The 26695-nt window shown below is 40.4% G+C and overlaps 2 protein-coding genes across 4 annotated transcripts in view; both read right to left on the reverse strand.

Annotated features, from left to right (window-relative positions):
- Positions 1–340: 340 nt before the first annotated feature.
- LOC144894314 (uncharacterized) lies at positions 341–10543 on the reverse strand. The gene is made up of 2 exons (XM_078786892.1): positions 10459–10543; positions 341–2111 (listed from the first exon to the last, which is right to left on the reverse strand). The coding sequence occupies exon 2, from the start codon at positions 1541–1543 to the stop codon at positions 767–769; it is 777 nt and encodes a 258-aa protein (XP_078643018.1). The 5' UTR covers positions 1544–2111; positions 10459–10543; the 3' UTR covers positions 341–766.
- A 1740-nt stretch (positions 10544–12283) lies between these two features.
- LOC137437074 (trafficking protein particle complex subunit 6b) overlaps positions 12284–26695 on the reverse strand; it is an 84701-nt gene continuing 70289 nt past the window's right edge. For all 3 annotated transcript variants that reach the window (XM_068131425.2, XM_068131424.2, XM_078786893.1), the window contains 3 exons: positions 15436–15519; positions 14762–14855; positions 12284–12994 (listed from right to left, as the gene is read on the reverse strand). In XM_068131425.2, the coding sequence (XP_067987526.1) occupies positions 12963–12994; positions 14762–14855; positions 15436–15519 (210 nt within the window). In that variant the 3' untranslated portion in view covers positions 12284–12962. The remainder of the gene's footprint in view (positions 12995–14761; positions 14856–15435; positions 15520–26695) is intronic.

The following is a 26695-nucleotide window of genomic DNA, read 5'->3' on the forward strand; positions in this document are numbered from 1 at the left end:
CCCATCACTTCGCCATCGCCGACAGGTTGGTGGTCTCTCTGTCTTCTTCCATCTCCTTTCTGTTCTAGGACCCTCTGCCCTCTCCATGCTTTGTGCTCCCTCCTCCCTCCCCCAGGTATTTGCTGGACACATGCGGTCCACCAACAACCCCCACATAGTGAAACTCCCATAATGCAGAACCACTGTGACTTCTCATCTCCATTCATTTATTCCTCTTTTTCCCCACCTGTGAAACCACCTTCCACACACTCTTTAGTCTCGTTCTTCCATCCAGGTCTTCAAGGCAGTTGTTCATGACAATCTCGTCATCCCCCATCCAAAACCATGATCTTTTCTATACACGTTACCACACCACTCCAAAAACGTTGATTATGTATTAGGGTGGTGCTCAAAATATTTTTTTTTAAATATTTACTGGGACATGGCTTTATGTTGTTCCTTTTGTTCCAAAATGAAAAGACACCAAATATGAAAGCAATCTGATTTTATTTAGGGGTGCCACATCAGCCTTCAAACTAAAGGTGTCTACAAAACTTTTCTATATATGGATCGAAAGCAAAACCAGAAGTTTGTTTTATGAAAATCCACCCTCCACTCACTTTCTTTGTATTCTAGCAAACACAAGTTACAATAGCTGCACAAATAGCACTATATTGCTATGAAAACTCATATTCAATGATAACAATCCAAATGTTCAGTTCATAAAATGAAGAGACACCATATCACATAATATAAAAAAACCCAAATATAATGAGAAATGTAACTCCTATTTCTGGGCCTGTTTCACCACTGTTGCCTTCTTGGCATCGGGGTACATCTTCCTGTGAGCAGCAACAACTTGGAGCAGAGCTTGCTTTTGCTCTTCATCCTTTGTAAGGAGCTTATTGTAGTCTTGTATCAATGCGACACCCCTTTCTGCCCTGTCGTTCACCACGACTAAGCCACTGGCGGCTTTCTTTGCTTCCTGAAAGCTGGTTTCTTGCTCCCATGAACCAGGATCCTTATCCATCCAATCAGTTGGGGTCCCTAGGATGCTGAAGAAATGCTTGGTGTGTTTTGTTATGAGGCCAGCGATTGACAGGGCGGTTCCTCGTTTGATAGCTGGTCTCTTTGGAGAGGGGTTTTCACCGTCATTTTTCAATGCTTCAATCATATTGATCTTGCTTTCTTTGTCAATTCTGGTGTCAAAGAATGCAAATGCCACTAGTACTGGGCTCATGTACCACGTGTGGTGGCCAAGTGCCTTCAAGGCTGCCTGAGCCATCTTCTGATTGATTTGTTCAAACTTTTCCAACTTCTTGAAGAGGCTAATGTCATTCAGGGGAGCCTCAATAGCTTGTGGAGCCCGAAACCAAGCTTGTACATACACAAGGCAGACAAAAATGTTGAAGGCTCGGAGTTCTCTCGCCTCTCGAAGTGTCAAGTGGAACTCTGACCGAAACATGAACACCTGTAGTGAATATATTGCTTTTGCCATCCATCTGGCTCTGTGCATTGCTCCTGGAGCCATGATCCGGATTCCACGAGGTGGGATTCCTCCCATGTAGATGACAGTCAGTTCTAGGAGTTCACGATAATCATCTCGTGGCTGCTGATCTTTCAAACACACAAGAACGTTTTTGCTTCCAACACAGTGTCTACAGATCCCATTGAAGCCTTCCTCTCTGAGAATTGATCGTGAAGAAACTTCCTGTCCTCGGGGTTGGTGATTATGGCCTCCGAATCTGCATGCCTAAGATCAAACGTCTTCTCCGAGGAGGCCTTGAAGGATGCTTCCTTTTTCTCTTGGGTCGCACCACCCCGCTTTGCACCTTTTTGGAGGCTCCTCCATTCTTCATATAGCCTCTCCAAACGATGGATGCAGTGCTGCTTCGTCGTTGTAGGTAGGTGAGCTTTTTCCCAGAACTTCACAACCTCTTCAATGGTGAGGGTTGCACTCTCCCGGGCAGTGCGATTCTCCTTCTTCAGGTGATGGAAAAACAGGACAAGAGATTGATGCACAGTCAGGAGCTTGGCACCTTTGATGGCATCTCCAGAAGTGGACCCAATGAGATACACATTATCCTGAGCCCGAGTTTTCAATGAAACACTGGTACTAGCACAGGCCATATCTGCAAAATAAGAAAGAATGTGGGTAAAATCCTGTTAATTCTTACTCCACAGGGTCACTCTCTACAAAAGAGCCACAGTCAATAAGTTAGGCCTACATATTACACACTAAAAAAGCGTACCCCTGACCCCGGGAACCTGTACAAAACATGCATGAAAATTGCCCAGATAGTGATCATAGGAAGTCTCAAAACTGTATGTATAATATATTCTATATATATAATGTATAATGTGTATTTATGTATATTTATTATTTAATGTATATTTACTATATATTTATTTTTAATTTTATATTTAATGTGTATATATATATAATTATGTATTTATTTTGTGTATATACAGCCCAAAAAATGGGAATTCCTATTTTTGCATGGGGGAAAATTCATCACTGATGTGGCACCCCTAAATATTATTGGATTCCATTCAAATTTGGTGTGGTTTCCTTTGACACCAAAAGGAACAAAAATAGACCATGTCCCAGAGAAAATCTGCATTTTGCTTTTTTGAAGCCCACCCTATATGTATCCATCTTGTCCACCCCTTGCGTTCTCCCCTACCCCTCATCATTGCCCCCATCCCATCCGTCTGTCTATACGGATGTAAAAGGCTGTCTGTTTATTTTCCCCTGTCACATGCTATTCCTTTTGTTATGTTGTGTTGTGTCCTGATCCGTTTTGTGTTCAAGCTCTTCCGGGAGCCTTGACTATGTAAACAAAAAAATGACAGTTTGACAACAGTTAGACTAAGTTTTTGCCTCTTTGCCCAAAAAATTAAAATACTTAAGTTGGTCACACATTTGCAGTTTTATGGCGGTTCGCATCCCTTAGGCCTTGATCAACATTTCATGGATTCCATCCATTGTGTCATAATTTAATTGTCTTAAAGGTATTTCTCTCTAAAATGTCTAAGACTCCAAGTAAAGAAGGCAGCAATGTATTTTCCCAAACATGAGTTTATCACAATTTTACCGTCGTGATAATCAAGGTGAGGCTGACATTTTGAGCACTCCCGTTAGTCCTTTTATAATCCTTCATCAATCCACACTTCACTCTTCTGCTCCAACAAAGGGTAGCGCCTGAACCTTCAGCCTCACCCAGCGTGCTTGCACAGAAACCCCACAAAATGTCGGTGGAAATTGCATCATAAAGTATATTGTGTGTGTGTGAGAGACAGAGACAGAGACAGAGACAGACAGACAGACAGACAGAGAGCGAGAGAGAGAGAGAGAGAGAGAGAGAGAGAGAGAGAGAGAGAGAGAGAGATAAGGTATGTTACTTAAAATGACACAAAACTTCTGAAATAAGCTGAAAATACTTGGAAAGTACCTGAGAGAAAGGGCTGCGCCTCTGCAGTACAAAAGGTTTGGTTGGAGAACTTTCTCAGCTTGCCGAATAGGCAGCTGCTCGTACTGAAAACTCCCGACCATGTGGGCCAGAGCAAGGCCAGACTGGACGGGTGTGTGCTACACAAAGCCACAATGGATTGCTACCAGTGAATGGACTGTTTTTCTGGATTCGGTGCTTCTGAACACTGATGGGAAGGACTAATCTGGGGCTTTTGTATGTGCAGGGTAAGTTCAAAATGATATTTACTATTAATCATGTTGGAAGGTGGGAGGTACAGGAGCTGTGAGAGCTGTTATAAATATATTGGTTGTTTGGTTATGAGACAACAATAGAAATTATTCTAGATTTTTGCATAAAATTAATTATTCTAGATTGCTAAATGTTGAAGTGTGTGTGTGTGTGTGTGTGTGTGTGTGTGTGTGTGTGTGTGTGTGTGTGTGTGTGTGTGTGTGTGTTTTTTTTTATATGTACTTTTTTGTATGTCTGTATATTATTTTTATGTGTGGGTATATTCACTGCGGCCACGAGTTGCATTAACAGGAAATGATAGGAAATCAACACTTCTCAGTCTCATCCACAGATATTTCTCATATTTCTGTGAGTTCCGATTTTCATTCAGGAACAGATCAATTATGGATGGCCATCTTGAAATTGTCACTCTTTTTTGTCTAAATGCTGAAAATTGTGTTTAAAAGACAATTTGCATCACATTTTTCCCACCAGCTAGGGCAGGTTAAAAGTGACCGACGAGCCGAACTGAATCACTGTAAACGCACACAGCACATGCATGAAAGGCCTCCTTTCGCATTCATTCGCCATTTCAAAAGTCAAGTATTCTAGGGGAATTAACCCATCCGTAAGGAGGGGTTCTTCGCTCGCAAGTCACAATTTAGTGAAGGGCCATGAATAAACTTACCTTTTTGTAATGTCAGTTAAAATATATCACCCCGTGATAACTAGTTTACTGCCAAACAATTTCAAACATGCTTCATCCACAATGAGTAGCTTAATATTACATGCCGTCAATAAACTGCAAAAAAATATATTCTGATTATTGCAGCATCCAATTAAACATGCATGCACAGCAGAATAGTTTGCAGTGGAGAAGCTTTAAAGTCCAAAGAACATGGCAAAGCACTTGTCAATGAGAAGAAAAATAATCAGCAGCCACAAACATGTCTGCTGTTAATCGTGCACTGGCCAGCAGCTGTTATCCTGCTTTCCATTGCCCATAATCGTTACCTTGTAATTACCGCTTGGACACGCCACAATGATGGTTTCCAACGAGTATAGGAGACAAAGGAAATGAGATTTGAGAAGATGGAGGGAAATAAGCTTCAAGCATGAGAGGCGGTTTGTTTAGGGATTAAAATCAAAACACATTCCTATAAATGCACCATGGTAGACTTGACAGAATATTTCCACATACATGATACTATTCATTTAAACTGATATTAAGGACTTCTTATTGCAGTGCATTATGGATGAAATGACAATGTATTGAATCAAATAAAATTGGTTTTTGTAATCAGTCATTTTCACACCAGAAAAAAAAGATCACATAACATAACTGCCTATAATCATAATATATATAATAACCACCTTTAGAGGCCATTTTTCCCCGCAACGTGGGGGTTGGCCTTTTTCGGGAACCGTGGTTGTTGTTGTTTTTTGGTCCCCTTTTTGAAGCAATGTTTTACGGCCGGATGCCCTTCCTGACGCCAACCCTTTTTGCCGCCTTTAACGACAAACAGGGAATTACCAGTGAGCTGGTACTCAATTAGCCGACCTCGGAAGGATGACAGGCTGAGTCAACCCCCCTGGCGTTAATTCAGCGATCGACCGGGATTCGAACCCAGGATCCTAGGATCCTAAGCCGGCACCCTAGCCGCAAGCCCAACAACAGGGATTATAATCATAATATATCATAATAATAGAATATATAATCATTGTAATCAAATATATAACCATTGCATCATGTGATGTGCCAAGTGATACATTTGCTACCAGAAATGCGTTATTTGTCAACTCGGTGAGAAAATAATGTTTTTCAGCGTAAAAACTTGCAGCGTCCTCATTGGCGTATTGCAAAAATATGTTTTTGAAATACAATAATGAGCGAAGGAAACTTTGTATCTCCTTTTCAGGATTATCTATCAAAAATGTCATTGAGTACATAAAATTAGCTAACTTGCTGAGCTAATTCTTGCCAATTAAGCTAATAAGCTAATTCTTGAATTCTTGCTGAAATATGTTTTTGAAATGCAATAATGATCGAAGAAAACTTTTTATCTCCTTTTCAGGATTATCTTTCAAAAATGTCATTGAATGCATCAAATAAGCCAATTCTTGCTGAGCTAATTCTTGCTAATTGAGCAAATAAGCAAATTCTTGCTGAGCTAATTCTTGCTAATTGAGCAAATAAGCAAATTCTTGCTGAGCTAATTCTTGCTAATTGAGCAAATAAGCAAATTCTTGCTGAGCTAATTCTTGCTAATTGAGCAAATAAGTAAATTCTTGCTGAGCTAATTCTTGCTAATTGAGCAAATAAGCAAATTCTTGATGAGCTAATTCTTGCGAATTGAGCAAATAAGCTAATTCTTGCTAATTGAGCAAATAAGCTAATTCTTGCTAATTGAGCAAATAAGCTAATTCTTGAATTCTTGCTGAAATATATGTTTTTGAAATACAATAATGATCAAAGAAAACTTTTTATCTCCTTTTCAGGATTATCTATCAAAAATGTCATTGAATGCATCAAATAAGCTAATTCTTGCTGAGCTAATTCTTGCTAATTGAGCAAATAAGCTAATTCTTGCTGAGATAATTCTTGCTAATTGAGCAAATAAACTAATTATTGCTGAGCTAATTCTTGGTAATTGAGCAAATAAGCTAATTCTTGGATTCTTGCTGAAATATGTTTCTGAAATACAATAATGATCGAAGGAAACTTTTTATCTCCTTTTCAGGATTATCTATCAAAAATGTCATTGAATGCATCAAATAAGCTAAATCTTGCTGAGCTAATTTTTTTTCTAATTGAGCAAATAAGCTAATTCGTGAATTATTGCTGAAATATATGTTTTTGAAATACAATAATGGTTGAAGGAAACTTTTTATCCCCTTTTCAGGATTATCTATCAAAAATGTCATTGAATGCATCAAATAAGCTAATTCTTGCTAATTGAGCAAATAAGCTAATTCTTGCTGAGCTATTTCTTGCTAATTGAGCAAATAAGCTAATTCTTGAATTATTGCTGAAATACATGTTTTTGATATACAATAATGGTCGAAGGAAACTTTTTATCTCCTTTTCAGGATTATCTATCAAAAATGTCATTGAATACATCAAATAAGCAAATTTCTGCTGAGTCTTGTATGTATACATACAGTATTGGAAATAACCATGGAAACAGAGGAAAAACCGTATTTACTAGAGAGTTCATACAACACGTTACCCCATGCAGTGTTCAAGTTTATACACAGTACTTCAATTTAAATAAAATAGAGATTGTAAAAGTCGTATAAATAAATTCATTCCAGAATTTACCGCCGTTTTATCACCATTGACGCAGCATCTATTACATTACCCTATCTAACACGTTATATTAGTTATTCATGCCTGTTTTTGTGTCCTTTATGACATCCTTAAAAACAGTAAATGTACTGTTTAGAATGACTTTCAATTTTGTTCACTGCCTAGCAGGCAGACAAAGTAAAAATATTATCTCACTCCTCTCCACATGCGCAATCAGGACATATTCAGATGAAGTATTGTTGAGCTACAGGTTTGTTTCCCGGATGGACAGACATGAACAAATTGCTTAACCCCACTTTTTGCTTCGCATACTTGGGGTAAAAATGCAAACAACACGTGATGTACAGTAATCGCATCTCATGTGATAAAATGAAATCCTCCACAATACAGTCATGCATTGATATAGTACACTATGATTGGTTGTCATGCAAACAATAAGAAAGTCCCACACCTGCAGCAGGACAATGAAAGCAGTGTGGTGAATGTGTCATGAAAACTGTCTCCTAGAAAGGAAATATCACATGACAAGCATAAATAAATCACAGTCTTTGCTTTTGAAAGTTACTTCATGCAGTAGATTACAGCCTGGCTACACGTTAGAAGCTGCATGCAAGATCCAGGAGGATAGGTGAAACAATATCAGCCCAAACTCTGCAAAAGTGATGCTAATTATCACAGGTTCGACTTCATCGATAGACAATGATTCAGTAAAGACATTGCGAATAACAGATATAAAAGGATGTTAATGTTTCTTTCGGAACAGTAAGAGGTCTGAATGGATTCACAGTTGGCTGAAAACTGGAGAGGAGAGGTTAAAAACCCAAAATTACTGAAATAACAAACTTAAATGAAACAGTGGATGACTAAACAAGGAAGAAGGTGCTCTTTACACAACATCCCAAGTATGAACGGTTTGAAGACCAGAATGTGGTATAACCGTCAGTGTACAACTGCTACAGTGAAGCATAGGAGTAGTGTAATAAAACCAAAACACCGACGAAGCCAAAACAGACAGACACTGCTATTGGACTCAACTCTTTACACAAAAGTACAATACATGTAAAAGCTAAGAAAGTTAGCTTATATAGTATGGTTTAAATATCAAAGCAAAGCATCATTACAATTTTTTTACAATAAACAAGGAGCTGATACTCCAGGTTCCCCCAGTTTTGCATGGTATGCATAATACATCTGTGTAATGTGAAAGCTAAATGGTCAACGGTTTTTGAAATATCACAAACAAGCCAAATTACCGAGATGGTTGCCATGGCAACATAATTTGGCCAATCACAGCCATGATGTAATCAGGTTGAGGTAATGTCATGAGAAATTGATATCTGCAATATGAGAGCTAAATGTTCAACGGTTTTTGAAATATCACGTACACAAAAGTACATGGACAGATGATCGGCCGGTTGCTCGGATGGAGCTCATTTAAATTTTCCCCTTCTCTGACCTCATCAGAGGGGCAGGCGACGATTACTGATTGGTTTAGCAGTGCACTGCAGCTATCTCAGTTTAATTACTGCCGTTTAATGATCAGGCTTTAGCAGTGCATACTGAAGCTACTAGGTTGTAAAACATGTAGTCTGGCTTTATCATTCCAAATCTACATGGTAGCAAGTCATTGCCATTAGTTGCAAGCCAATTGCAAGTAGTTGAAGCGAGCTCAATTTCTATTTGTGGTCAGTGATCAGGCTTTAGCAGTGCACATGGCAGCCAGCAATCCAATTGCAAACAATGAGTTACTCCAGGTCCCCCACCTTTTGGGGGGTGGGAAGAATAGATCCATGTAATATGAAAGCTAGATCCTGAATGGTTTATGAAATATAGCGTGCACAAAGGTACATGGACATAAGATCTGTCAGTCAGTTGGTCGGACAGAGATCATTTTAATGTCGCCGTCTCAGATCTTGTCGGAGGGCAGGGGGGAAATTAGGCAACTAACCTGGCATATGTGCATCACAGATACAATTGCTATAAATTAATTAGATTGCTTAACACACGAGCCAATTACTTCTTTTTTTTTACCTGCGACGTGTCACAGGACGACAAGAGCTCCAAATGGTTGTTGTTGTGGATTTTGTTGGGAGTCGATTTTTGAAATGTGACCCATCAGTCCAACAGCTGCCGGACCCAACCCGTATTTTTCGCTCGACTCCACCCACCATAGCACCCAGACCAAATAATATGGTCACCAACTTGGTTTTATGGTGGGCCTAAAGCATCAGGCCTCTGCTGATCAAACACTGACTGGGTTTGCCGCGTCAGATTTCCATTGGCTTTGTTTGGGTCAGGTGTTGCTCACGATGAGGGACACTGAAATAATTAATCATACGTCCAATAAAAATTATTAGTAAGGTTTAATCAAGCCCGTGAGTTCGCATAGTATGTCCCTCCCAAAAAAAAAAACAGCGTTCGGTCATTTTTGAACACGCCCCATATTTGGGTCAAACAGTCCGTGACCATGCGACAAATCAGCGACAATCTCGGTAACTTGCCTTGCGTACACGATATTTCAAAAACCGTTCAAGATTTAGCTTTCATATTGCAGATATCTATTCAACCCTAACAACAACCGTAACACCCAAAAGGAGGGGGACATAAGGTATCAGCTTCTTGTTTGAATACTATTTGGCATTGCCAACCTGACATCATTTTAGATTTTTTTTGTTTTGTTTTGCCTTTTATACTTGTACCTACCAGCAAATAACCCATGATTCAATGTCCATACGTTCAGTTAAAGTTCATCCAGCCTGTGGGAGTGACCTGCAGGACCCCACCTGTGACCTTATTAGGTGATACCGAGCAAATATAATGAACTGAATATCTGCTTCATAAATATTCACACAATTCATTCAATGAAACAGACTCTATATTATTTATATTTAACAAAATTTCTGCACAAGACATTACCTTTCGTTAATTAATATTAATGCTGCCTTGACATTTAAACTGCAGTAGGTTTTAACAGGTATTTTAGTTTTGTACTTTCATGAGGATGATTCATTTGCCAGCTCTTAAAAGATCAAAACCAGCTTCTTTGGATTACTACTATTTGTAGAGGGAGAAAGAGAGCAAGAGGAGAAATCTCTCCAACAAATCAACAACAAAAACCTCTAATGGTACACTTGTTCAAGCAAAAATCCAAAGGTTCACCTGCCTTCAATGAGATAATCTTCAAAATAGAAAACTCAGGTGTGAGATAAGACCCGGGTCAGGCGTGTGGGAGAGTAGGGAGAGAAGGGAAAAAGGTTGCAAAGATATATCCTTGGGAGGAAATTGTAAGGAGTGTGTGTGTGGAAAATGCCGTTACGTTTGTAGGGAAGGTCGCAAGAGGCTTACATGGAGAGAATCTCAAGAGGAAGGTTAAATAAGGCTTTAGTTAGACAGTGCATATATGCTTTTGTATATTTTTAGAACTCTTCTTAACGTATTAAGAACATGCGGCTTTGATTAGGTGACCTTGTTTTTGCTGTGAGATGACGGTGTTGTCCAATTTAGATGATAAAGTGTCTCGTCTCTTCCATTCCGCTGTGTTGGACTGGACAGGGCCAGGCAAGTGTCGAGAGGATATGGCATGGTTCCCTCCCATCTACAGAAGGAAAAGACTCTTCCCAGCTGTCCATCAGTGCATGGGAGGCTGGCCTTAGATTGACTCGGGGTTAGTGATTGGTGGAATGTTCTGGTGCATGAGTGGTTTACGCTGATTCAGGTAGAACATACTGTATATGGGATGCGCCATCATCTATCTGCGTGCAGCATGGAGAGTGGTCCACTCTGCCTCATGATGTCATATATGGTTGGGATGGAACGTCTAGCCTGTCAGGATGTGGTGATTGGTCCACAACCATCAGTCAGCAGGAATGGTGGGATGACGTCATGGCCGTTGGGTATGCGGGTGTCTTCTGATACCTCAGGGAGATACATGCCCCTGCCTTGCATAAACCAAGGTCACCTGTGGAAAGGTGTAGTACCTGTCAGACCCCGTTACCAGGGTGGGCAGCCATGCAGTTTAAATGGCAGATGGCTCTGCACATCTGGTGGATGAGAGTCTAGTAGACTCCAACAGCATGGGCAGAAGAAGGTGAATTCACCAACGGCCAGCAGAGAGCCGGAGAGGAGTGGCGACCCCCTGTCTATACCTCACACTTACCCATGTGTACAAGCCATATAAAGGCTTGTACACATGGCCATCATCTGCCATCATTCATCATCGTCATCGTCATTCATCATTATTCATCATTCATCATCATCATCATCATCATCATCAAGCCATCATTGCCCGAGGAGACTCAGCATCATCTAGTTCATAGTTTCTCATTTGTATAATTCTGGTTATCAGAATTCTGTTATCATCACGTTTTTTATCGAATAACTTATTTATTCCTCAAGAGACTGTGCACCTCATGTTACCACCATTTTGCCATGCGACATCTGGATTAATTTGAGATTCCTGAAGGATTAAAGTTAAAATGATCCTGTTCAATAACTGGTGTGGTGATGGACCCCCACTGGAATACAGGCCTATGTTAATCACTCAGTGAGTGTCCATATAGAACCGTGATAGTTCAGCTATCCTTGAAGCATGTATGGCTGGTCGAACGTCTGCCAGCCTGTCAGGACGTGGTGATTCGTCCACATTGGTGTGGTTCCGTCATACCGGGGAGGTACAATACAGGTCAAGGAAATAAAGAAAAATCCACCATTTTGTGCACGTAATAGATACCTGGACCTTTAACAGCTTATAACCTGATCATGATTTCCAAAAGCTGTTCTTCTGCCTTGCACTGAAAAAATCATCAAGAATGAGAATTGGGAAACTTTTGGGGAAAGGCTTGGGTAGTGCTTTGCCCAACACTTCATTTTTTTTCCTCAGGACAAAGAGCTCTACATTTAAGCAGAAACTAAGTTAACATACATATGCATAAAAAAAATTATGTTATGATATAAAAGTTATTAGCATGCCGTTGAGAATTGCATTAAATGCTGAAAAAAAAACTCTTGCATTTGAACCAACCTCAAGAATTAATAATCAGCGGGCAAACCAATCAAGGTCACGGCATTCGATTATTGGGAGAGCGAGGGGTAGAGGGGGGGGGGGGCAGGTAGGGGCTCTGACATTACAAAATACAAGTAAAACAGATGGTAAAAGAGAACATTTTAAATGACACCTTTCATAAGGATCAGGTTCAAAGTAATTGTTTTGACGAGCAAAAATAACCATGTATGGATTGAAGAGGAAATGGATAAGAGCTTTTACAAATGTTAACAAACCACGACAAGCTAATAAAAAACATAACCGGCAAAGTTTATTGATCATAACAGAGTTGTATGCTTGCATCGATGTATTTAATCACTTCCATGAGCTAAACACATGGCCTCCAGTTTGGGAAATGTTTACAGTGACGCCTACTGGCAAGATAAAGACACCGACGCTGCTTACAATAAGTCACTTATCCGCATTTCAACATTTTTGGCCACATTTTTAAGCCCACGATTCTCTTTGAGGCCATCGACATATTTATTAATCATTCACAAATGCATAATGTTGACCCTCTTCAACCTTGTGTGTGTGTGTGTATGATATATATATATATATATTCGTCCCCTTCCTCCCTCACCTTACCGCCCTTTTATCGTTTTCAACCACCCGCTAACCACCTCCCAACCTGCACACATAGCAATTAAATAGCCACTAAGCAGGATAGGAGCACAAAGGCAAATGGGCAAACTGAACATTTTTTTTTTAATCAAGGGCTCTTAAATGCAATGCATTGTATTTTAAAAATAGCTGTTTTTGATCATGTCTGCACAATCTCACCTTAGTCAAAATATACAAAGTTCCAATGAAATAGGTGCAGTGAAGGTTTCTGAACAGCAAATTAGAAGTGCCCGTAGAATGAGATTGTGTCAGATCAAATGACTTCTTCAATGGAGTTGGTGAATTTTACCACATAAATGACTTGTCACACTCTCTGCATCATCACTTGGAATTTGCCTGGAACAAAAAAAGAAAAAAAAATTCAAAGAATTTTGGGCACAAGGCCTTGAGAAAGAATTAGCACAGCATAGACATACAAATATTTATATAGTCCAGCATAGATTACGCACCAGATCAACCATTTACACAAAAAACGGTTTTATTTTGCTTGTATTTCCTTGTTTTGTTGACACTGGGTTTCCAACATAAAGGGGCATCAGTAACATATTGAAACTAGAACGGCACTCAGTAGAAACATCTCTGCCAGGTGAACAGTTTACATTTTGTATCCGAGAGTAGGCCAGAAAAAATCACAATACAGAATCACATTTAATCAAAATCATCTGTCCACAACTTTTTGAGATATCCTGCTTTGTATCGTTTTTGGCCGTATCTCCAAATGGTGAAGAATCAATTTTAAAAATCTGACTGGCCGTAACCGAATCCAGATCTTCACCAAAATTGAATTGAGTCTTCCTTGTCAGACACACAACCTGTCCACCAAGTTTCGTCCAAATTCGTCCACAGGTTTGAGATATCCTGCTATGTATCGCGTTTGGCCCTATCTCCCAATGGTGAAGAATCGCTTTAAAAATTCCACTAGCCGTAACCGGATCCTGATCTTCACCAAAATTGAATCGATTATTCCTTGTCACACACAGAATGTGTCCACCACGTTTCATCCAAATCCATCGATAATTTTTTGATATATCCTGCTATATGTTGGTTTTAGCCCTATCACTCAATGGTGAAGAATCATCTAAAAAATTAAAAATCTCTCATACCCGAATCCATATTCATATTTTCACCAAAATCTAATCGATTAGTCCTTGTCACGCACACAACCAGTCCACAAAGTTTTGACCAAATCCATCCACAACTTTTTGAGATATCCTACTATGTTTAGTTTTTGGCCCTATTTCCAAAAGGTGAAGAATCACTTTAAAAAATTCTTCTGGCTGCAGCCGAATCTGGATCTTCACCAAAGTGTAAGCATTTCGGCCTCGTCACATACGCTACATCTTGTCACATACGAAAACATAACCTCCATCCAACTTTGGTGGCGGAGGTAACTAGATCGGCACTCGATAGAGTGCATACCTCCAGCAGTCTGAACAGTTTCAGTTTTGTATCCCACTAATAGGCCAGATCAGCATCCTTACCTGAACCAAAATCGAATCGCTTGTTCTTGTCGCCGAACCAACTCATCCACCTAAGTTTTTTCATCACCCAGCCAAAGGTTTTTGAGATATCATGCTATACAGTATATCGTTTTGGCCCTCTCTCAATTGTGAACAATCCCTTTGAAAGTAATAAATTCCAGCATCCGGATAGGGATATTCACCAAAATCAAAACAATTCTTCCTAGTCACACACCCAACCTGGTCACAAAGTTTCATCCAAATCTGTATACAACTTTATGAGACATTGTGGCATATATAGTTATTTTGTCCCGATCTCTCAATGGTGAAGAATCACTTTGAAATTAAAAATTATCGTATTCAGATCCGGATCTTCACCAAAATCGAATCAAATAGTCATTGCCGCACACCCAACCTGTCCACCAAGTTCCATACAAATCCATCCATAACTTTGAGATATCCTGCTCACAGACAAACAAACAGACAGGCAAACTGGGGTGAAAACATAACCTCCATCCACCTTCAGTGGTAGATAGTAATCAGTGACATAATTGATCCATTGTGCTTTCATAGTTGAGGTGCCTATCTGATTAGTAAGTATGACAAGAAGAGAACCCCCAGTATTTCACAAGGAATTACTCACATGCAGGCAGAAGCGAAACCTCTGCTGTCACGATGCTGTTCACGCCAAGGTTAGAGAGGGCTCCTCTGACAAGGCCGCAGGTAAAAGCCAAAAACTGCACACGCACGTTCCCACAAGCAACAAATCGAGTGATAAATCGATAATCCTGCTGTCGAAAAATTAGCTCAGGGCTCATCGAGAATGTTAATAGGATTTGGAAATTAAAAATAAAAGAGGCTTTGTGCCGTTTGGAAAATATATCAAGAATAATAATTAAAATAACTGGACTAATTGTATAATCTCAAAATTGCAATGACGAGCAACTATCTCATTCTTCTTTCACAAGAAATCTGGGTCATAAACATTTATTTGAAGAGACAAAAATCAATTTTGAGGAATGATTGCGATTAGTTGCCTGCACTTGAACAAATATCGTGACTTCCCAGCTGCAATCGATTTGAATTTGCAACCATACAGTAATAGCAGAAGCACTCATCCTCCATTTGTTGAGCAAGAATCTATTATGGGCACAAATCTTAATGAGCTATTTGGTATGGCCCCGCTCACAAGCCCACTAGAAGATGGATCTCCTCAATCCTCACTCTTGCCCTAACCCTAACCCTTAATACAGATCAAGAAAATAATGATAAAAAGCAGGAACAATGGTATTAAAATATGTATCAAAATGAGCAAACCTTGGGCGCGTGTTCCATGTACTGCTTGCCGGCAGAGATTTGAGTAAGTAAGCGGAATCTGTTATCCTGCAGCACGTACACCCCCTGGTACAAGCACATCAAAATGTAAAATTCAATACGCATCAATTTCAATCAAGGGACCAGTCACATATTAAATATATTCGACATGCATTATCAACACCTCAACCACTCCCTCATTGCTAATGTCAATCATGCTCACTCCATCCCTTCCACCTTACCTAATCATCTTGCTACTCAACAACCCCCCATTTTTTGCTATCTGCTGATGATGATAACTATTCCACAGCATCTCCAGTAAACCAGGTACAAAATTAGGCCACAGGATGAGCTAAAAGCCCATCGGCACAAAGGGGATTACACTTGATCCTCAGTCAACATCGTGGTTATGAAACACGACGTTGTGAGACGACGTTGAATGGTTAGTTTATCTCGTATGAAATAAATTTATCTCGACGACGTAACAGCGAGTTATCTATATAATAATACGCAAAAAGTGCACAGTTAATTAAAATAAACTCGCTCCCCGCTGCCTTTCACCCGCTGCAACCCATCCCGATATACCGGGGGCCACGCTCTCCATGGAGCGCGATATTTCAATTTTTGTGTCGCAATCGTCGTAGTCGGTGATCGACTGAAATCTGCTGCGGTGATCTACTATGATCTACATCGACTGAAATCTGATGCGGTGATCTACTACAATCTACTAGAAACACCTGCTCTTTAAGGGAGCGGCAAGGGAGCGTTTTTTTTTTCTCCCGGACAAATTGTACAACTTCCGGGAGTTTCATTTATTATTTAGCGATAACATCTAGTTTTAAAGTTATTCTGTCCAACGGTTTATTCTATTAAGGTTTTCATACAGAGGTTATTCTAACTTTTCTTCTTCTTCTTCTTCTTCTTCTATAAATTTTAAATTACCTTATTCAATGCATCTAGGCCCATTGATTTTCAACGGGTGACTGCTAGTGGGTAAATGATCACGAGGTTCTTTGAAGCCTTTGTATCCAATTATTAGAGACGTTACAACGAAACAACACTAACCGGGACAATGTTAAGTGAGGACACCCTGTAATTGGGAGACACGTTTCCAGTCAGACTATGTTCTTTTGCCCCAACTGTTGAAATACTGGTCTTCGAGCACGTGTTCTCAAGACACAAAGTTACAAAACAAACATGCATTGTTTGACATTGCGTTTTGTAATTGTTTCATTTTTATTTTTTAAACAGTCTACAGCTCTTGAATGAGCTCAACCACACAAGCGCAGATAAATACATGACAATGTCAGGGTAAAAATGGATAATTGTCATCTCTGGACCAATCAGAGACAGCCATGGCCAGAAGCATGTTGGGAAAATGCATCATGTGACCTAGTTGAGCTAAGCCGAGGGAAATATGTTTGCTTGTACAGGTTTGGCTGAGAGCCATTTCACAGTTGCTGGGCAGAACTGCTTCTTTGTGCTGAGCTGGAAAAAACATGTTTTATCTGTGATTTGACCTTGTGTAACAAATGTAAAGCAAATGGTCCTTGCATCAGTCTTTTGGTTCTTATCTTGTGCTCCAGCCTTCTCTGTTTTATTTTCTTGTGAACAACTTGAGTATATATTCAATGCTGTCGAGGAGAATTCAGTGATCTGCTTGCCTGGTATCAAACATTTCTCTCCGCACGTACGTAATTAATAACTGGTCCTTTGTCAACAAAGTGAAAGTTGTCTTATTTTTGATACAGGACAACAACTCTGACAACAACTCTGACAACAACAAACAAACACAGTGGCTGACCATGGGGGAAGTGATGCAAGATCCTGGGGCATTCTGGGTATTAGTGATGCCATCTTTGTGACCCGTGATGTACCGAGGTTTTTTCACGGCATTAAAAAAAATCTGCCCGTTTGGGAGTCTACGGTGGGTCAAACAGGGTCCAGGTTTGACCCCCCAAAATAGATATTTGCTTTCTTCTCTGAAACTACACACACGATTTCGATGAAACTTGACCACAACATTCACCACCCATGATGTACCAAAGTTTGTTCACGGCATTAAATAAAAAACCGGGGTCTAAGGTAGTCTATGAGGGGGGTGAACCCCAAAAGGGGTATTTTTTTGTTTAAAGTCTTATAATTACATCTTACTATAATTCACCAAATGTCTGTCTGTCTGTCCGTCCGTCCGTCCGTTCCACGGTACCGCAAAAATGGCTGAACCGATCGCAACGATATTTTGGGTGGGTAATCCTGGGACCCCTTGGAGTAAAACAGGCTATATTGTTTTCCAATTTCAGCGTTGGTCTCCAGCATTTTCAGGTTTGGATTCCCGCATAACGCTATTTTCCCGGGGACCGCACAAACGGCTGCACCGATCGTAACCTGGCGCATGAAAATGCACAGTTAAAAATAATGACCTCGGACAAAGATCTTTTATAAAGACATGGGTTGAATCCCTGCTTGAGAGAATGCCAACCCCCTCCCCGCCATCACGGCCGTCTCTCCAACTCACAATCCCACGAGATATGCGGAAAGGACGACCCAAAACCAATTATCTTCTTTTTGATTCGTATATAAACATCATTAAAAGTAAATCATGACCTCGGCCGAAGTTTAAACGACGTGGGTTTAATCTCTGCATGAAAGAATTCCACATAGCTATTTGAGCGGTGTATAAGCTAACAGATCGCTGTCTCCATCGATCTTACCAAGGCCGTAACACCTGTCGGCTCAAAATCCTTTTAACTGTTGACTTGGTAGTTTTTACAATGAAGGAAACATTAACAATGTTGTTAAAAGTTTATTTTTTATATTAATGCTATTTAATTTGTGATCGGAGTTATGCTGTTTGGAATGAAAAAAAGATATCGAGTTCAAGTGAATGACGAAATGCCGTGAGGTTTTTTACTTTCTAAACGTGAAATTGGCGGATCGCTATATGCAGATTCGCCACGATCCCACGATCGATGTTTCTATACGTGAATGTACCCGTTTGTTTGCGTACAGGTACGTTTTTCATGGAAATCCTTCACGAACTTGCTGTCCATGTCTGATGTGCGACTGAAGGTGCTACAGAAATGTGGAATTTATTGGTTTCATGCTTTAGCATTCGCCGTTTCTGCATTGTCTGTTTGCCTCCGGCCTCCCACCCGTGCGTGGCACGGGTACCTCACTAGTTAGTATCATTCTACATGCTGCCCTGTCTTCTAGCAACCATTGAAATTGGTTTAAAATACCTTTAGTCAATGCAGTATACTGTTTATTCTACCAGGTGAGCGCCATGGGTATTGTCCCTATTTTTTATATTGTACCCTTTATTAACCTGTTTTAGGTTTACAAATTAAAGGACATGTGGTACAACCAGGACTTGCAAGTTAACTCTTCAGATGGCTGCCCTCAACAGGCCGAGGTAGGATGTATACGGCTTTACAATGTTTTCCCTTTAAAAAACGACTGCATAGAAAAATGTAATTATGTCAAATTCATATTACTAGGGCATGCCATATTATGCCACAATTCGAGAAGTCTGTTTGTTTGACTTATATGCACTCGTGAACCGCTGGGCGGAAAGAGTTGAATACTATTGGTTGTACCCTGGGTGTGCACGGGAAGGTTTTAAGCAGTAAAAATAAGTCATACTTTCTGGGGTTCAAGGTAGGCAGAGGATGACAATTCTCTCCAGATGTAAATATGTATGGCATAGTGTCACTTCCGTTGGGAGGGGAATTACATGCAATACCAAAATATGCCAATAATGTGGGGAATTAACCCATCTGTGAAGATGGCGTCTTCATTAGTAATAAAGTAATAAACTAGAACGGCACTCGGTAGAGTGCATACCTCCGCCAGGCTGAACAGTTTCTGTTTTGCATCCCATGGATAGGTTGCATCCCATCTCACCTAAAACAAAATCTAATCGGCTTGTTCTGATCATCTACCCAACTCATCCAACTGGATCTCATAATCCGTCCACAACCTTTTGAGTTATCGTGCCATAGATTGTTTTTGGCCCCATCTCTCAATGGTTAAGAATCACGAAGAGCATTTTTAAAATTCTAGTATTGAGATCCTCACCAAAATCTAACTCGTCCTTGTCGCACAACCAAGCCTGGTGTTGGCTTAGCGGTTAGGGTGCCAGCTTGGGATCCGAGGATCCTGGGTTCGAATCCGTCGATCACTGAATTAACGCCAGGGGGTTTGACTCAGCCTGTCATCCTTCCGAGGTCGGCAAATTGAGTACCAGGTCACTGGTAATTCCCTGTGTGTCGCAAGAGGCGACGAACAGGGTTGGCGGCAGGAAGGGCATCCGGCCATAAACATTGCTTCAAAAAGGGGACCATGGTGCCCAAAAAAGGCCAACCCCTGCTCTGCGGGGAAAAAAGGCCTCGAAAGGTGGTTCGAACAAGGCAAAATATTTTTGCAAAACATAATAGAACAGGATTTCCTATTTCTTCTGTTTCATGTGTCCTAGTTCTTTAAACACCAAAAAAAATGAAAAATAGACTCCAAAGGCGGTTCCTTGTCACACATCCAACCTTTTCGCCACGTTTTATCCGAATCCGTCCATAACATTTTGAAATATCCTACTCACAGGCAGACAAACAGACAAACAATGGTGAAAACATAATCTCAGTCCACCTTCAGTGGTGAAGGTAACGAGAAGTAATATATGCCATGCAATGGATGAACAAAATGTCATGCAATAGATAACTACTCTGCTTTTTCCTTGAAGGATAGCTCTTATGGATACAATTGGGCTGGTTTGGTGAGAAGCGTTCACCGTTTGCTCACATGCTCATAGCTGCAAGATACCGACCAAGCATAGATCAATTGAACCAATGCCGGTGGCATATATCGATTCTCATGTGTTCAGAGCACTCTTTGCCTCAGATAGCTTGGTTTCTCTGTACCCAAACAAAGGTAAACTTAAGATTAATTTAGAAACTCCTGTCTCTGACAGAACAGGCTGAATGGCAGGACAAGACTTTGAAAGTGAAATGAAAGTGGAATACCAAGATAATAATAGGAGTTCACTCACAAGGAACTTTGATGCAGGAGGAGGCCATTAGGCCCATTAAAGCCTGTGCTGTTGTTGACAACTTATGGTTGTTTGTCCATGCTGTATCCTTTTAAATGCTGAGCATCAATCAAGAAAACAGCGTGGATTGTACCCTTTGCAAGTCTTCGGTATGAATCGGCTGGAGTTCGAACTGCTGACCTCCCAGGCTCAGAGCGAACGTTCAAACCAAATTACACAACCAAGTCTTGAGTTTTTTTTTTGCTTTGTCTCATCGTTCATGGGAGATAAATCATCCAAATACGTTTCATAGGTGACAAGCTGGAAAATTTCATGCACGAATCCAAAAGAGTGATTACTGCAAACATGCATGGATATAAGGAAGTTCATGTGATATTCCATCAACATGATGTACAGAAGTCATTGAAAAAGGCAAACAGAATTCAACGCTGATGGAAATAATTTTGAGGACAACCCTCTGTGGAAGGACACAGCTACGATTAAGCTATCCTTCAAAGTATTCATCCATAATGTAAAAATTAAAGAGAGGATGACACAACAGCGACAAAGAAATGCTTCTGCAAGCCTAGCAATTTTTCAAAGCCCATGTTGTTTCCATAAGTAATGGAGAGAGCATCCTGGGCTGGATTTAGGAGCAGGTGACTCAGGTGAATGCCTGGGGTGCCAGGCTTGGGGTGCGCTTCCACGGAGATATAACAAAATATAACAAGGAATGACAAGGAAATTTGACGCAGTATGAGGCCATTCGGTCCTTCATGCCTGTGCTACACCAACACCAAACCAAACCAACCAACCAACCACCTTTAGAGGCCATTTTTCCCCACAGAGCAGGGGTTGGCCTTTTTTTGGGCACCGTGGTCCCCTTTTTGAAGCAATGTTTTATGGCCGGATGCCCTTCCTGCCGCCAACCCTGTTAGTCGCCTCTTGCGACACACAGGGAATTACCAGTGAGCTGGTACTCAGTCGCAGACTCTTGCCAGGACATGTTTTGTGTCGTGTATTTTGTGTGGCAAATAAATGGAAGGATGTACTAAATGAAAGTTCATTGGTTGCAAATGAAAGGTCTAAATGGTCCAGTTGTAAAGGTTTGGAAAGTTGTAACGGTCAAATTCTCTGAAAAGGTCTAAATGGGTCTCAAAGCTATACTCATCCAAAGCTATACTGGAGTGGCTAAGGAACAAAAAGATAAATGCCCTTGAGTGGCCCAGTCAGAGCTCTGACCTGAATCCAAATGAAAATCTGTGGCATGACTTGAATATGGCTGCCATCAACGCTCCCCATGCAAATTGACTGAGCTTTAAAACAGTTTTGTACAGAAGAATGGGCAAATATTGCCCAATGAAGGTGTGAAAAGTTGGTAGAGACCTATCCCAACAGACCCACAGCTGTAATTGCTGTCAAAGGTGGTTCCGCCAAGTTTTAACTCTAAATGTATTAAAGTAAAGATATTCGATTTTTGTAATTTTAATTCATTTTCTGAAATTTTTAGAATTTGTTTTACACTTGGAAGTTGTGGGTTATGATGTGTAAATGAAGGTGGAAAAAGTCTGATTTAATGCAATTTAATTCCAGGCTATAAGGCAACAAAAGGTGAAAATTTTGAAAGGGGGTGTCGACTTTCAATAGGCACTGTACAGTGTACATAGATGACCAATTACACAAATTGCACCAAAGAAGGTGCCAGTCATATACAACAACAACAACAACAACAACATGCATTTTAAGGCCATTTTCCCTGCTGGAGCGGGGGTTAGCCTTGCGGTCCCCATGACAATCTTCTCCATTTTGCCCTATTTTCTGCATCTCTCCTCGTTAACCCCCTTGCCCGCATTTCTTCTTCCACCATCTTTATCCAAGTCTTTCTCGGTCTTCCCCGTCCTCTACTTCCTTCTACATTCATTTCCATCACTCTTCTCAACCAGTCACTTTCATCCTTCCTCAACACATGACCAAACCATCTCAACCTGTTCCTCTTCACAACATCAATCACAGGCTCTATTCCCATCATTTTTCGCAATTCATCATTTGACTTCCTCTCTCTCAACGATACTCCGCACATCCGTCGAACCATTCGCATTTCCACCCTTTCCAACCTTCGTTGCTGCTCTACGTTCATGACCCATGTCTCGCTCCCATAAATCATAACACTTCTCACACATGCAGCATACACCTTTCCCTTCAGCTTCAACGACACTCCCCTCCTCATCAGCACGCCACTCAGTTCCCGAAACTTCTTCCATGCACATCTCACTCTAGCAACCGTTGCCGAGTCTGATCCACCTTCTCCATTCAGCATGTCTCCGAGGTAGCAAAATGTTTTCACACCTTCCAGCTTCACGCCGTCTCCAAGATCCAACTCAACATTTCCTCCATCTGCAGCTCCCTCTGTGCACACCTTACATTTGAATGTAGCTGCCACACTGGTTAATGACCCTCTCAGACCACTACATTTTTGATGAACCCACTCAGCGCACATTGTACATTGAATGGAGTTCACTCCGGCACCCTTCCTGCACACAGCACAGGGCCACTTCCCAGTTTTTTCCACCTCACCACATGCTTTACCACTTGCCATCACCTTCGTCTTTCCAATATTCACCTTCAGACCTTTTGTCTCCATACATTCCTTCCACTTGTTCATCTTTTCCTTCAGTCCATCCATACTTTCCGCAATCAACACCAGATCATCTGCATACAACAACTCCCACGGTAAACCCTCCTTTACGTTCTGAGCCAGCACCTCCATCACAGCTACAAATAGTAGTGGACTTAGTACCTACCCCTGATGCACTCCCACCTTCACCTCAAAATCACCACTGTTCCCGTCCTTCGTCCTTACAGCTGTGCGCGCTCTTTTGTACATTGCCATCACTACTCTGATCAACCATTCCTCCACTCCTAACTTCCCCAGTCATATAATGTGTCATTAACCTCTCCAGTAGTATATTATGAGATGAATGTGAAGCATGAGATTGAATTTCTCCATCTCCACCACCGAAGGTGGACGCAGGTTATGTTTTCACCCATATCTGTCTGTCAACAGGCTTTCTCAAAAAGTAATGGACAGATTTGGACGAAATTTGGTGGAGAAGTTGGGTGTGTGACAAGGACGAAATGATTGGATTTTGGTGAAGATCTGAATCCGGATCCAGACACGATAATGTTTTAAAGCGATTCTTTAGCATCTTGAGAGATGGAGCCAAAAAGGATATGCAGCACGATATTTCAAAAAGTTGTTGATGAGTTATGACAAAACTAGGTGGATGAGTTTTTTTAGTTGACAAGAATAAATAGATTCGATTTTGGTTCAGGTCTGGATCCAGATCTGGTCAATCAGTGGGACACAAAACATAAACTATTCACCCTCGCGGAGGTATGATCTCCACCGAGTGCCGTTACAGTGTTACAAATGGAATAGACCAAAAGATCCATAAGTCAGATGCTGCTGGATATTGCACTGTCTAGTTGAGCTTTCTAGTTTCACAATAAAACTGCAAAGGTTGCTCGTGCACAAATCGACATGTCTCCTACAAACTGCGCAACAACTACAATTGAGAACAAAGATAATAATCTGGATGTACGAAAATATATATAATTATGTAAAATAATAAATCTAAACAAGCTTGTGATGTCAAATTGTACGAAGCAACGTCTACCACAGATTGTCTCGCAGATCTGTAATTTGATCTTACTCTGCTGAGGGATCACCGAGCACAGACAATGATGGAAAATAATGAGCTTAACAAAGTGCAGAGCTGTCATCAGCACACATTCTTACAAATAAATTGCACCTCTCACTCTCTCCACGGCACCATTATAAAGAAATAAATAAATAAATAAATCAAGAAAAAAATCCAACATTCGAAACCCGAGGAAGCCTCTACTCCAAATTTGTAGACTGTGGCTATTGTACACAATTCCCAAGAGCATCATTTGGTATGGATGGGACTTTATGTGCAAATTATCATTCCCATCTCTGCGCAAGGAAACTCTGCTTACTGCCGAGCAATGTTCATTCCTTCTAGCTTTTACCTGATCTGGCATCCTCCATTTGCGCATTATACTAATTATATCAATCTCCATCCAACTCCAACAACATCCTCATTATCTTTTTCTTTTATTTTAAATTTGAAATTAAAAATCTTTTCCAAGAACAACGACGGTCAACTGGGAATGCTTATGTTTGTTAGAGCAATGTCTGAGGCAAGGCATGCACATCATTAATGTATAGTCATCACCAAAGAGGAAGGAGGAAGAATAACTTGTTTATACAGAAGGAAATTTTGTAAGAATCCCAACTAAGGAAAATGGGTACAATGAAAACAAAAAGCCAGATGACAAGCATGTAGAATGTCAAGGCCGTCTCACGTGGGCTGAATACAAATCCTTTGGTTCAAGAAGTATCTTAGTGAGGTCGACTTAACCACTGGCAGAGCTTGCGTTGCTGATAAATTGGCGAGCATCACATAGAATATTCTAAATGCCCAACCAATCATATCAACAACAACAACAACAAAAACTTACAGTCAAAGGTTTAATCCATCATAATGCAGAAAAGCAATGTGAGCAAGTTACATAATCGTTAACTAATGCCCATTTACAAATACTCTGCAAGCAATTCAGGTCGAAACACAAAGTAATACCAAGATCAAAGTGGTGATTGTTATCGCTATGCAACAGCATCGTTTTGTCATAAATAGGCTTAATATTTTCATCTGCACATTGCAATAAATAGGTGAGTGAATTTAAAAGAAGAGTTTAAAATATTGTGCACTTGCAAAGCTGGTAATGAGAATTCATAGAAACTTCAGCAAATACAGTTAGGCAAAAATGGCAGGTATTGCTCCCTGAAGTAAATGCCTAATACAGGAGCTCAGTCGCAACATCTGAATTGCCTCTCATGCATCCCAAATTGATCGTCCCTTCAATACACCTAGGCACAATGGGCTGGCAGGATGGCCCAGACTAGAGGTATGCACACTCTCCTCTGAGCCATCTGACCTGGATTTAAACCTCAGCCCAGCTATAAGCGGTCACCCTGGTGTCTTACAAGCAGGTGAGACATTTAATGTGTGCCATCCCTTGGAGGGACGTCAAACTCGGTATCCCGTCTGCTGGAATTAGTTAATGGGTATTAAAGATCCCACAGTGTCCTTGGCGAAGAGTAGGTGGGCCATCGCTGGTACCATGAAAAAATCCGGTACTATGAAAGCCATCACCTGCATCAGTGACACTGCAGCTCATGCTCCCAGCAATGACACATTGAGCAACCACAGGCTGCATATGAAACTAGAACGCCACTCAGTAGAGCACATACTCCCGCCGTGGGTCAAGTTGGAATAGTGCGATTTCACAAAAGTTTGAGGGAGTAGTTCAGTGACAACACAAGACAAGACAAGACAACACAAGACAGACACTGCACAGATATATATTTAGAATATATAGAAGATAATGTTAAAAAACAAAATAAAAAACAAGGCAATTTCACTTACATTTTCGGATTCAGCGTTCAATTCTATATAAGTGAGTGTATTTTGAGGCATGTGTGACTTCAAATAAAATTTTAAGCCAAGAAAAACGTTCGTTTCATTCCTTAGGGATACGACATGTAAAACTGGCCCAAACGTCAAACAAAACTCGCTCATTTTAAGTCGTACAAGCTAATGCGACCACTCATTCTTCTGGGAAGAATCCCGTGCACATGCTTGTCACACTTATAACTCACCTAAGTCTTTATACGTTCATCAAATACTGACACCGCGATTGACATTCGCTGAGGTAAATGTTGATATCTCTTCTGAAGTTAAAAAAAAAACAACAAAAAAAACAGTTTTAAAGCATTATACGTATCAAACGATACATTTTATGAAACGGGGAAACCTAATACACACTTTGGTGGTTTTAAAATGACAGAATATGTCTTTATTAGAAAAAAAAAAGAACCTTGAAGACGACGCTGCTAACAAAATACACCGCTCTAACGCATAACCGCGAGTTTAAACTACATTTACAACAAATATGAAAACTATTTTCATATCACAATGTTAAATATAGAATATATAGAAGATAATGTAAAAAAAATGAGCCCTATATTCCAATGGTAAACAATCCTTCAAAAAATTCCTGGATCTGGAATAATATCCTGAGCTTCACCAAAAACTAATCAATTCTTCCTTATCCCAAGTGCAATCATCCCACCAACTTTCATCCAAATCCGTT

The sequence above is a fragment of the Myxine glutinosa genome, chromosome 11, assembly GCF_964187855.1.
Source record: "Myxine glutinosa chromosome 11, kmMyxGlut1.1, whole genome shotgun sequence".
In the NCBI taxonomy this organism is placed as follows: domain Eukaryota; kingdom Metazoa; phylum Chordata; class Myxini; order Myxiniformes; family Myxinidae; genus Myxine; species Myxine glutinosa.

Coding starts and splice junctions, on each gene's coding strand:
- LOC144894314 (XM_078786892.1), bottom strand. CDS start 1,543: ATGGGAGGAATCCCACCTCGTGGAATCCGGATCATGGCTCCAGGAGCA.